General features: G+C 37.7%; 2 protein-coding genes across 3 annotated transcripts in view; both read right to left on the bottom strand.

Moving 5' to 3' along the window:
* The window catches only part of LOC108243930 (toll-like receptor 13), a 5007-nt gene extending 1063 nt beyond the window's left edge, over window positions 1-3944 (bottom strand). The window contains exons 1-3 of one of the 2 annotated variants that reach the window (XM_017429689.3): window positions 3889-3944; window positions 421-2971; window positions 96-213 (exon numbers count right to left, since the gene is read on the bottom strand). In XM_017429689.3, coding sequence (XP_017285178.1) covers window positions 96-213; window positions 421-2920 — 2618 coding nt within the window. In that variant the 5' untranslated portion in view covers window positions 2921-2971; window positions 3889-3944. Of the gene's footprint in view, window positions 1-95; window positions 214-420; window positions 3077-3888 lie in introns of those variants that run through there. The other variant, XM_037975904.1, reaches the window with a different exon arrangement.
* A 1617-nt stretch (window positions 3945-5561) lies between these two features.
* Window positions 5562-12027, bottom strand: LOC108243890 (toll-like receptor 13). Its single transcript, XM_017429621.3, has 4 exons — window positions 11953-12027; window positions 8028-10566; window positions 6463-6580; window positions 5562-6196 (listed from the first exon to the last, which is right to left on the bottom strand). Exons 2-4 carry the CDS (start codon window positions 10519-10521, stop codon window positions 5956-5958), a joined length of 2853 nt encoding a protein of 950 aa, XP_017285110.1. The 5' UTR covers window positions 10522-10566; window positions 11953-12027; the 3' UTR covers window positions 5562-5955.
* Between the last annotated feature and the right edge of the window lie 507 nt (window positions 12028-12534).

Here is a 12534-nt window from a genome sequence, read left to right as displayed (position 1 = left end):
TATAAATAATGATAAAGTTCAGTAGATAATAAATCTATTGAACCTTATGCTTTTCTCTCTCAGAGGAAAAGCTATCATTCAAACGGCGTCCCCACCTGGCCATCTGGATCTCTCTTGAGCACCATTCACTCTGCAGGTAGTGGCGGCTGATCACACAGATGGTCTTCCTGCTGCCATAAATGGCATCAGTGATGTTTTCCATGATGGGTTTACCTGTAGACACAACAGGTGTGATATTAAACGAATTAAAATAAAAATTAGACAGTAAAACTTGAAAGATGAACTAAAAATGAAAACCAAAAAGCTACAGGTGCCTAAAAAATGCTCACTGAAATATTTCTCATTGTTTTGCCAATGCAGCAGCACTTTGTATTATGAGTTAAAGAAGACAGAAGAAAAATGATAACAGAGAGCGTTGACCTGGTTGGAAGTCTCTGTGGTGCAGACAGAGTCTCCAGCCCTGCTCTCCCTCCAGCACTGGAAGCATCTCTCTGTAGACCCAGTCCTCGTCGTGGACGTTGTAGGACACAAAGGCATCAAACTGATGAGGATCTCCCTTCTTCCTCCTCCTGCTGTCGTAGACAAAGGCCAGGAAGAGGTGGAATGTGTAGGCTAGCTGCCACCTCAGGAAGTGGTAGATGAAGGATGTGAGGAGAGTCAGAACAACCAGACAAGTGCTGGAGATGAAGTAAAAGAAGCTGCCATCGTTCCAACAGGACTGGACATCAAAGTCTAGTAAAAATGTTCCTCGTCTGTCCAAGGGAAAGGAACATTTATACTGATGAGCGTTTACCACCTGTGTTTGCTTGTTGTTCTTTATCCATTGGATAAAATCTGCATTTGAGCATTCACAGTTAAATGGATTATTGTCCAGGTTTAAGTATATCAGAGAGGGGAGAGATCTGAGGACTGTCTCATTAATCCCAACCATTTCATTGTCAGTAAGTTTTAAATATCTGAGTGCAGTAAGATTGGCCTGCACCAGAAAATCTATAGATTTAAGATTAGACTCTGAAAGATCAAGAACTTGCAGGTTTGGGATCGGTAGAAACAGGTTAGGTTTCAAATTTGACAAATCAGTCTTTGTTAATGTCAGACTCTTGAGTTGGGTGTTAAACTGGAATGTGTCCCAATCCGGAGGCTTATTATAGATGTTCTCAGCTTTGAAACTTTCCAAATGTTTCATGGCTCGAAGCAGTTCCTTTGGTACTTCAAGGGGAATCAAGGAGCGTTTGCTGCTGCAAATCACAGTTAGATTTTTCAAAGATTTTAATTGAAAGAAGGCCTCAGTATCTTTTGGTACAGGGATTTTTAAGGGTCCGGTCCTGCATAAGTAGATTGTAAGATTCTCCAAGTGCTGCAATCCTCTAAAGTAAGTTACAAAATCAAATGAAAGTGATGCAACAAGATCTTCCAGGTTGTTTAGTTTACTAAATGTTTTAGGTTCCATCAATGGAAAATTATTTGATGCCACATTCATATGTCTCAAGGATTGTAAACCTTGAAATTCACCTGCACTGAGAATTAATATGGCATTGTGGCTCAGATCCAACATATCAAGTTTCTGCAGGGAACCTTTGAAGGTGTCTCCAACTGTCTGCAGCAGATTGTTACTCAGATCTAAAAGCTTTAGATCACTAAGATGTTCAAAAACACATTTATCCAGTTTGGTAATACGATTTTTGTTCAGGGAAAGCTCCATAAGATGTGTTGTGTTCACAAAATCCTCACAGCTCAACTCAGAAATAAGATTGGCATTCATATTCAAGATCTCAAGGGAGGTGAGGATTCTTACATCATATGGAACTTTGGTGAGCTTGTTTTGACACATATTCAGAGATCGCAGTTTATTCAACGATTGTATTGAGGTTTTTGGAAGTTCAGCTATCTCATTTCTGGACAGGTCAAGGTCTGTGAGATCAGAACAAGAAGCAAGGCGTTGAACAGGCCAATTTTTGAGATAGTTACTATTCAAATCTAGGCTTCTCAATGTTGATATTTGGCAGACTGTCGATAACAGCCCTTTTTCAATAAACCTGTTCCAATATTGTAAACTTAGATGCCTCAGTGAGTCAAAATTCTGTAGGAGTGTTTGTTCCCTTTTAACAGAAAACATAGTACCAGCCAGATACAGCTGTGTTATGTTTCTCAGTAAGTTTTTGTCAGGTATGTCCCACTTCACTTTCAGAGATTGTGCACATGAAGAAAGATCTAACTTCTGTAGGTAAGGAAAGACTGGTGTTGTGATGCTAAACTTTTTCAGGTAATCGCTAGAAATAACTAACTCTTTAAGACTCGAGGAGAAATTCAGTTGCAAGTCTTTGGTTTCAAAGGAGAAAAACAAATTGCAAGTAAGGTCAAGTCTTTGTATCTGCAGTAGTTGTAGGATGGGCTGAATGTCACTTGCTTGTTGCAGCTGATTTTCACTTAAATCCAAAACTTGTAAGCTGGTAAGAAACTGGAAAGCTGCATTATGAATGACCTGAATTTTGTTACTGTTGAGATCAAGCACCGTGAGGCTGGACAGGCCCTGAAACATGAAGCCAGTGAGGTTGCTAAGACAGTTAGACCTCATGTAGAGTGTTTTCAACAAAACCAAATCAGCAAATGATCCATTCTCCACATAAGAAATGCAGTTTGATTTTACATCCAGAAAGACCAGATTTGACATGCCATGAAAATCATCTTTGTTAAGTTTCTGCAGCCAATTGCCGTTAAGTTGTATCGACACAGCATTTTTGGGGATATCATCAGGAATAGTTTTAAATCTCCTGTATGCACAGTTCAAAGCAACTCCAGCAGAGGGATTCTCCTGATAAATTTCAGTGCAGTTTTTCAGTGAATAGGCCAGCGAGGAGTTAAAAAGAAGCAGGAGAAAGAAAAGTCTCAACATGAAGGGTGGACTTCTCACAGCAGCCATGCTTGTTAGATTACTGTGAGGTTGTTGTCAGTGTTGTTGGAGGGTGATCATCTGCAGAAGGCAAGTACACACAGTTATATTTGTACTATTTGTTACTATAAGTCAGTGGTGTCCACTCCTGGTCCTGGAGGGCCACTATCCTGCATGTTTTAGGTGTTTCTCAGCTTTGACACACCTGATTTGAATGAGTGAGTGATTATCAGGCTTCTGGAGAACTTGAAGACCTGCTGAAGAGCAGAGAAACATCTAAAACATGCAGGATAGTGGCCCCTCCAGGACCAGGATTGGACACCACTGCTGTAAGTTAAGCATTTTTCCCATATGAGAGAGGATTTCACTGTGATGCTAAAGCAAGTTTGATGAATTTCCCTAATTAAAAAAATAATATCACTGAAACAGCAATATTGTGTTGCCAAATGTGGACAGTGACAAAAAAAAGACCATAAAATGTCAAGATGTTGGTGTTGTGAGGCCCCAAATTCCAGGCTCTACGGCAGAGGTAACTTGACTCTGTTTACACTCAAGAAACTGTAAAATGGAATTTAACTTAAGAAATATGTTGTTTTTCAACTTTATTAGGCTATTTTTACTACTTTTCATTAACAATGAATCATTAATCACAAGTAAATAATATTTTAAAAGTTAGACAATGAAACAAATCACTTGTTAAAATAGTATTTTTTATTATACTAAATAAAGAAAAAAAGGATGCTTACCTGATTAAACAGTATATTTTTACATTTAAAATAAGCTTTGTTGCATAACTTTCACTTCTGTGTTCATTAGTTTTATGCAAGTAAACCTTGTGTACCTGACAAATTATTTCATTTTTTCCATGAACACTTTCAGTGTTTTCTATAAGAAACAACATGACTTTATGTTAATGTATGATTATTTAGATTTAGTTTTTAAGCAATGAAATGAAAGTTAAATTCAATCATAGATCAAAAAATGTGTCTGATACTCACCGTTTTTGAGAAAGTGTTCATGTTGACTAAATGGTGAACTTGCTTCACTTCCCTGAAAGAGACAGAGAGCTGCACTTAAAATATGTGTCACTGTGAAAAGAAAACACAGGAAGTTCTGTAATTGACTGTAATTTGAAAATGCATTAACTAAAGTATTGTATTCTGTAGTTTGTTATTGGTATATATTCTTATTAGAGAAGACTTTCTGTAAGAGTTAAGAATTTTTTTAATAGATTAATCATATTGACCATCTTAAAATCTCAAAATTTCAGATCAAAGTTTTCCAGTAAACAACAACTCTTGTCTGGACCCATATCACGAGACCAACATTAGGCAGCAGTAGCCACCAATGCCTAAAAAATAAAGACTGCATTTTATTGTCAATTTGATCTTGTAGTTTCTATCAGATTGAAAACCTTGAGCCAGCCTTTTATCATTAAGAGCAACAATAACTTTTGTGGCCATTACCTTGTTGCTGTTTGTTCAGCTGGACCAGCCCAGACTTTGTTTTGTCCAGTTTACCTGAAATAAAACATGTATAAGTATAACAGCGCCCCCACCTGGCCATCTGGATCTCTCTTGAGCACCATTCACTCTGCAGGTAGTGGCGGCTGATCACACAGATGGTCTTCCTGCTGCCATAAATGGCATCAGTGATGTTCTCCATGATGGGTTTACCTGTGGACAACAAATATGCTGCTTTAAAGGGATTTAAATATTATCCGCTCACATGAGACAACACACTGTCTGCACTGGGCAGACAGACAACTAATAAAATATTCACAAACCTTCTTCCTTTTTTTGATAAAGAGATACAGTGAAATCTTTAGTTTTTGCTCCATTTTTAGTTGCAGCTGAGCTTTTACACCTGTCATTACTAGAAGTTGTGAGCGTGGATGGGAAACCAGACAGAAAACAACCTGCGTGTGCAGCTGTATTCTCAGTTCACTTCCTGTATGACAGGAAGCAGATAAGAACTAAATATTTGGTTAAACAACAGGGATAGACGTTGCTCGAAACCATTGCCCCTGAGGTCTCACTTAGAAAACATTGCGTAGAATTCATACTAAAGGTGTATGTATGCCCATAAGACAAAACTGGCGTATGCCAAAAAAAAAATTAAGATTTATAAAACTGCGTACGAACACCAGCAGCAACCATACCTGTACCTACAGGTTTGCTCACAAGGTCCCGCCTCAGGTTCCGCCCTCCACACGCCCACATTCAGCCATAAATGGTCGATGCAAAGCACCTCATGGATGTGAAGGTGGATTTAAATGAGCCAGCTGATCAGTATTATTTCATGGTTATCAATGGCAACCACGGAGAAAAGAGCAAAGAAACTAAATTTCACCGAGACATAAATCGATGTGCTGGTGAGTGAGGTGGAGAACAGAAAAAAGTATCATTTTTGGGAGCCATGGTAGTAGCATTACAAATAAAAGGAAGTGTTGTGAGCGGAAACACGTTGTTATCACTGTTAAATCAGTGGGTGGGACAGAGAGGACGGTGGACGAGGTGAAGAAGAAGTGGTCAAATTCTAGGGTGGAGGTGAAAAAGTGACTAATTGGCCACCTCCAGAGCCCGTCAGCCACAGGTGGGGGTACTTTACATACATGTGAGATGAAACAAACAACACAAAGACCCAAAAAAATCAGAATCAGTTTAGTCTATGTGGGTAAAAACAAGTAATTTACACAACAACTTTATTTATAAAGCACATTATAAAACAACACCTTTGGCCAAACTGCTGTATAATGATAAAAGAACAAAGTAAAACAGAAAAATTCAACATTTGCAGAGACAGGCAACCGACACACACTGGTGCTGGCATATTGTACACTATTAATAATAAAGTTTTCTATATTTACAGAGCAAATGTAAACTAATGGAGTAATGTTATATTATAGGGGTATTTATGATGAACTGATATAAACAGATCCGTATCATGACTCTTGGCATCCTTGATAAACTAGTTTTGACAGTGAGTGTGTCCTTTTATTGAGAATCTTTTTTAAAACTTTTAGTTTTTCACCTTCTGTTAACCTCACAGTTTTGCTGCATTTCTCAGGGTCCTGCTGGTCCAGTCAGCAGGTCTGTCTCCTCAGTGAGAGCGTCTCCTGTCTGCAGAGCTCTCTGGACATTCTGCCAGAAGACTCCTGGGTGTTGTGCAGCCTGAGGCCAGCTCAGGTAGGTGCGTTTCTTCACCAGCTTCCTCATGCGGTAGTATGGAGACAGATGACGAGAAGGGATGTCCTCCAGAAACAGCAGGATCAACACATCCTTCTGTTCGTCAAACAGACGAAAGCTGCAAGAGGGCAGGAAAACAGAAGAAAAAAAGAAAGAGAAATTATATTTGAGACAAAAACTATCCGACATTTAATCTTTTTTGAAAGTCACAAAAGTCTTGCATTTATTTATTTCTATGTCCCCATAATTATTTATTGATTATGCACAAAATATGTCCTTGGACAAATACATTTTGTTAGAGATGTGAGTCTTGATTATGAATACATAGAACTTAGTTCTTGTTTGTCTTTTAAGTGACTGTATATGTCAGTACAGCGCCCCCACCTGGCCATCTGGATCTCTCTTGAGCACCATTCACTCTGCAGGTAGTGGCGGCTGATCACACAGATGGTCTTCCTGCTGCCATAAATGGCATCAGTGATGTTCTCCATGATTGGTTTACCTGTGGACACAACAAATATGCTGCTTTAAATTTAAATATTATCCGCTCACATAAGACAACACACTGTCTGTACTGTGCAGACAGACAACTAATAAAATATTCACATAACTTCTTCCTTTTTTGATAAAGCGATACAGTGAAATCTTTAGTTTTTGCTACGAACAATAAAAAAGTGAGATAAGCCATGATTGACCCCTGACCCTGAGTCATGCTATTTCTTCCTGGTTGTTGCTTTTACAAACTTTAAAAACCTGTGAGTCTAAGTCACACCACTTCTGTCTCATGCAACACCTTAAAATTAGAGAAGTGCAATGTCTGTTTAATGAACTGGCATTCACATCATAAACCACATGAAAACCAGTAAAATGAGTTCAACACATTCGGCAACTGAGCTTCTAGTCCTGTCATTACTAGAAGTTGTGAGAGTGGATGTGAAACCAGAAAGAAAACAACCTGCGTGTGCAGCTGTATTCTCAGTTCACTGCCTGTCTGACAGGAAGCAGATAAGAACTAAATATTTTGTTAAACAACAAGGATAGATGTTGCTCGAAACAATTGCTTCCTAATAAATAAAATGAAAACATGTCTAACATATAAAACAAGCTGCATAAGCATGCAGTGAGCAGAATGCTCTCAGCTTTGAGTTATTTTTCTCACATTATATTATATTGGTCCCATTAAAGGCATATGGAGCTTTATGTTAGAGGTACTACCAGAAGTCATAAAATTAACCAAGCAGTAATTCCTCCTGATTCTTTAAATATGAAGAACATCTGCTGCTAGTTTTCCACGCTTCAGTTCAAGCAAACATGAATCGGGTGATTCTAACATCCAAACATGTTATTGTAGTTAATAAATTTATTGCAAAGATGACCTCCTGTTTTCACCTTGACTGAGTGCATCAAATAAAATGACAAAATCTAATTTAAAGCCTTGTCAAACATTTTTCTGCCACAACTAAAACAAGCAATTAATGTTTATTATTTATTTCAAACTGTATTTTACATATAGAGATATTTTAAAATATTTCTTAACTGACTGTAAGTGCTCTGTCAGAGCTCATCATGCAAGACAACTTTCTGCATCATAATCATATTTGAATTCCACCCTTTAGATCTGATGATACCTAAAAACTGGATCATTAACTTGTGGCACATGCACGGAGGAACACCCTCATGCTTGAACATGGTGTTTGTTATAAACCATTGTGATTTGACAGAATTCTCGAAACAAAACATAACTTTGATTAGTTCAGGCAGGCTGTCTTTCTTAATCAACCTCTCCAAGTTACATTACTACTACTCTGAACACCCCCGACAGGACAACAGAGTCCTCAGACAAAACACCTTCAGTACTTGAGACTTCACTGAGGCAAAACAGGTGTGGTGTCTAACCTGTGTTGAATTTATTTATTAAAGAAAAGAAGGAATAAAAACTTGTAGCTGACCTGGTTGGAAGTCTCTGTGGTGCAGACAGAGTCTCCAGCCCTGCTCTCCCTCCAGCACTGGAAGCATCTCTCTGTAGACCCAGTCCTCGTCGTGGACGTTGTAGGACACAAAGGCATCAAACTGATGAGGATCTCCCTTCTTCCTCCTCCTGCTGTCGTAGACAAAGGCCAGGAAGAGGTGGAATGTGTAGGCTAGCTGCCACCTCAGGAAGTGGTAGATGAAGGATGTGAGGAGAGTCAGAACAACCAGACAAGTGCTGGAGATGAAGTAAAAGAAGCTGCCATCGTTCCAACAGGACTGGACATCAAAGTCTAGTAAAAGGGTACCTTGTCTGTCCACAGGAAGGAAACATTCATACTGATGAGCGTTTACCACCTGTGTTTGCTTGTTGTTTTTTATCCATTGGATAAAACCTGCATTTGAACATTCACAGCTGAACTGGTTGTTGCTCAGGTCCAAATATGTCAGAGAGGGGAGAAACTGGAACACTGTCTCATTAATCACATTGATTTCATTGTCAGTCAGTTTCAGATATCTGAGTGCATTAAGGTTGGCTTGCAGCAGAAAATCCAAAGACTTGATATTAGACTCTGAAAGATCCAGACTCTGCAGCTTTGGAATAGCTAGAAACATTTCAGGGTCTAAATCTGTCAAATCGGTTTTTGATATTGTCAGACTTTTAAGATGGGGGTAAAAATAAAATGTCCCCCTTCCTGGGGCCTCATTATAGACATTCACAGCTTTAAACATTTCCAAATGTTCCATACCCTCGAGCATTATTTGTGGGATAATATAGGGAAAGCCTTGGCGATCACCTCTACAGATTACTGTTAAAGTTTTCAAAGATTTGAAGTGGATTGAGTCTTCATAATTTGTTCCAGGAGGAACTTTGAAATCATCGTTACAGTACAAGTATATCGTAAGAGTTTCCACGTGTTTTAAACCCCTGAAATTAGGTTCATACTCATGCTCATGTGAGATAAAAACATCTTCTAAATTGTTTGATCCTTGAAAGGTTTTTTGTTTTGCTTGTGCAGTAAAAAATGTTCCAACAATCATATATTTCAAGGACCATAAAGCTTGGAACTCCTCTGTTTCATAATATGCTATGGGGTTGTAGCTTAAGTCCAAGAACTCAAGTTTATGTAGGGCAATTTCAAAGATGTCTTCATAATATTGAATTTGATTGTGACCTAGATCTAAAAATTTCAGATCAGTCAGATGTTCCAAGACACACCTGCTCATGCTAACTATGCGATTACTTTTCAGAGATAGCGTTCTAAGATGTACTGTGTCCTTAAAATCCTCACAGTTCAACTCGAAGACTGAATTGTAATCCATATTCAAAATTTCAAGAGAGGTGAGGCTTCTGATGTCGTATGGAACCTTGATGAGCTTATTGTAACTCACATTCAGGGACTGCAGCTGCTTCATTGACTGTATTGAGCCTTTTGGCAAGTCAGTTACCACACTGCTGGATAGGTCTATCTCTGTGAGCTGAGAACAAGATGCGAGTTTAAAAGTCAAATTATGAATGATGTTGTCAGACAAATCCAGCTTCCGCAGTGTTGGTATTTTGCAGACCGTAGATAAAACTTTTTCAAACCAGTCTTTCAGTAGATTTAGTTTGAGATGCGTCAGTGAGTCCAAACTCTGCAGGATTTTTTGGGTCCCCTTAAAGGAAAGAGCTGAACCAGAAAGATAAACCTGTGTTATGTTCCTTAGTAGGGTTTTGTCCGGTATGTCCCATGTAAAGTCATGACAAAGTATAGACAGTTCCAGTGTTTTGAGGAAAGGAAAGATTGGAGTTGTGATGCTAAACCTTTTGAGTTTATCACTAGAAATATGCAGCTCTTTAAGACTTGAGGAGCGATTCAAATGCAGGTCTTTTGTATCAAAGGTAGAGAAAGAAATGAGTTCAAGTTGAAGAATTTGTAGTTTTGATAGCTGTAAAATAGGCTCAATGTCAGTGACCTGTTGGAGAGCATTGAAACCTAAGTCTAGAGTTTGTAAGCTGATCAGGAAGTGGAAGGCGGATTTAGGAATGAACTGAATATTGTTGTTATTGAGGTCAAGCACGGTGAGGTTGGACAGGCCCTTAAACATGTCACTTGTCAGGTTGGTTAGTCCGTTATTTTTCATGATCAGTGTTTTTAATGAAACTAACCTGAAGAAGGATTCATCCTCTACATAGACAATTTGATTTGATTTTAGATTCAGAATTTTCAGCTTTAACAATCTAGAAAAATCCTCTTTGTTAATTTCCTTAAGCAGATTGTCGTTGAGCTGCACTGAACCGGCATTTTGAGGGATGTCATCAGGGACAGTTGTAAGTTTCCTGTCTGCGCAGTTTAAAGAGACATCAGCAGATAGAATTTCCTGATAATCTATGTTACAGCCCTTTAGAAAATAAGTCAGAGAGTGGGTAAAATGAAGCAGGAAAAGGAAAAGTTTGAAAATGAAGTGAGAAGACAAACTTCCTCTAGCAGCCATGGTTGTTAAGTTATTGTGATGTTGTCATTGTTGTTCAAGGATCATCTGTGAAAGACACACATGGAATATATATTTTAAATAATTTACAAAGATATTAGTTTGATGAAGCTCATGTTTATAAACAGCTATTGTTATCGCTGTTCATATCTAGAACAGCGATAAGAATAGGGTTAGGGTTAGGGTTGATTGACTGTCGCTGGAGTCCAACTTCATGTGGCTGTTGGTCTAAAAGCCCAAATGTTTTGTTGAAAAATGAATAAAACATTTACACAGAGGCATAAAATTACCACAAAGACAAAAACCCAGCAAAAAGATGTAAAACTTGTCAGGATTTGGGGTTATTGTTATTTTTTATGTGTAAGTTTGGGTTTCTTGTTTCTTGTATTTTGTTATTTACTTATCTTTACACTTAGTCTTGTCTTCGTTCAGTTTTTGTTTCTTGTCTTTGCATTCCTGTCATCTTTCACTTCTCCTCAGTTGTAATCACTCACCAGTGCCCACTTCCCCTAATTACCCTCTGTTTTTAAAACCTGGTCATTTCCTCCATTTACTCACTGGTCCATTGTTGATTACACATCCTGCCTGGTTCCTGCCTGGTCATTTTTGTATCACCGTGCATTTTTGTTATGGTTTGATTTTGCTGCCTCGTCAGCCTTTGCTTTCGGTTCTTTTATTTTAAAATATTTTTTTCTTTTTCCTGGAACCACAACAACTCTGCGCATTGAGTTTGCTGCGCTCTCCACCCAACCTAACAAAACTACCATGAAAAGGTGAAAAACATGCATCAAAAAATCTCCAAAACCATTAAAAAATGGGCTAAATGAAGACCAGAACTATGAAATGATATAAATAAATGTGTCCAAGATTAGCCCAAAATGACAAACAAACAAATGTTAAACAACAGAACAATTTTACAAATTAATAGGTAACGTATTATTTAGCATTTATGATGGAATAGAAAAAAGTGTTATCTATATAAGTGATTTTCTGTGTGGCTGACTTCATTTGATCTCTCTTTTGCAAAAAGCATTCACAGCTCTGACAGCCAGGAGGCTAACACTGCTGATTTGGAGATCTGCAGCTATATTTTTATATTTATATATATTCTGTATATTTAATTTTCTCCTGTTTGTGTTTCATTTGTTTGTCACAGCTGGTGCTGGAATGGGGTGATTGTTCATTGTCTTTGATGTAAAATGTTAAAAAATCAATAGAAAGCAGTTTGTCAGAATTGTTCTTAATAAACTGTTTAGTGATAAGCTGTTTTCTTTTCATCAGTAAACTAATATCTTATATAATAATTTACCTAAAGAGAATGACAATAAACACAGCCTAAACTATAAATAAGGTTTCCTGATTTGTATCTTTTTTAAATAAAGTTATATCAAAGTTTTATTCAGTCAGAGACTGATAACTTTTTCTGGTACTCACCGTTGATAATCAGGTCTTCAGGTTGCGTCTGTTTGGGTTAAACAGTGAAATGAAGTGCTTCACGACTTCAACATTTCCCTGAGAGAAACAGAACCAGAGAGCTGAAGCTTCACTTCCTTAATCACCATCAAAAAGAAGATCCATTATTTGTTTGCCTCCACTGTGGTTCTGTACTCAAAGAGTCTTTTTCAGAGCACCGGACCCAGAACTGCTGTGGACTGTTCCTCAGGCTCCAAATTAAAATATAACTTTAAATATTTCAGCTGATTTTATTTACAAGCTTTTCTGTAGCTCAGAGGTTCCGGAGACAAAAGTAAAAGCATCAACAGAAATGTTAAGAAATTGTAAGAATACAGAAACAACTGATTATTTACCAAAATGCTTAGCTTTTAGTTTTAGTCTTTGAGACAGAATTTAATAAAATCAGTAACAAACATAAAAAAGTTTGACATCAGTTTTATATTACATCATTGTAATAAAAAAACAAAATTAATTTGATAGCTCTGCAACATATCAACAGCAGCAATTAGCATAGAAAAAAGGTACAAAAGGTACAATAAGATAAAACTATAAATTTTATAT

The sequence above is a fragment of the Kryptolebias marmoratus genome, linkage group LG5 (genome assembly GCF_001649575.2).
Source record: "Kryptolebias marmoratus isolate JLee-2015 linkage group LG5, ASM164957v2, whole genome shotgun sequence".
NCBI classification, from domain to species: domain Eukaryota; kingdom Metazoa; phylum Chordata; class Actinopteri; order Cyprinodontiformes; family Rivulidae; genus Kryptolebias; species Kryptolebias marmoratus.
Note: the sequence above shows the minus strand (reverse complement) of the source record. Positions and strands in the feature narration are given on the sequence as shown.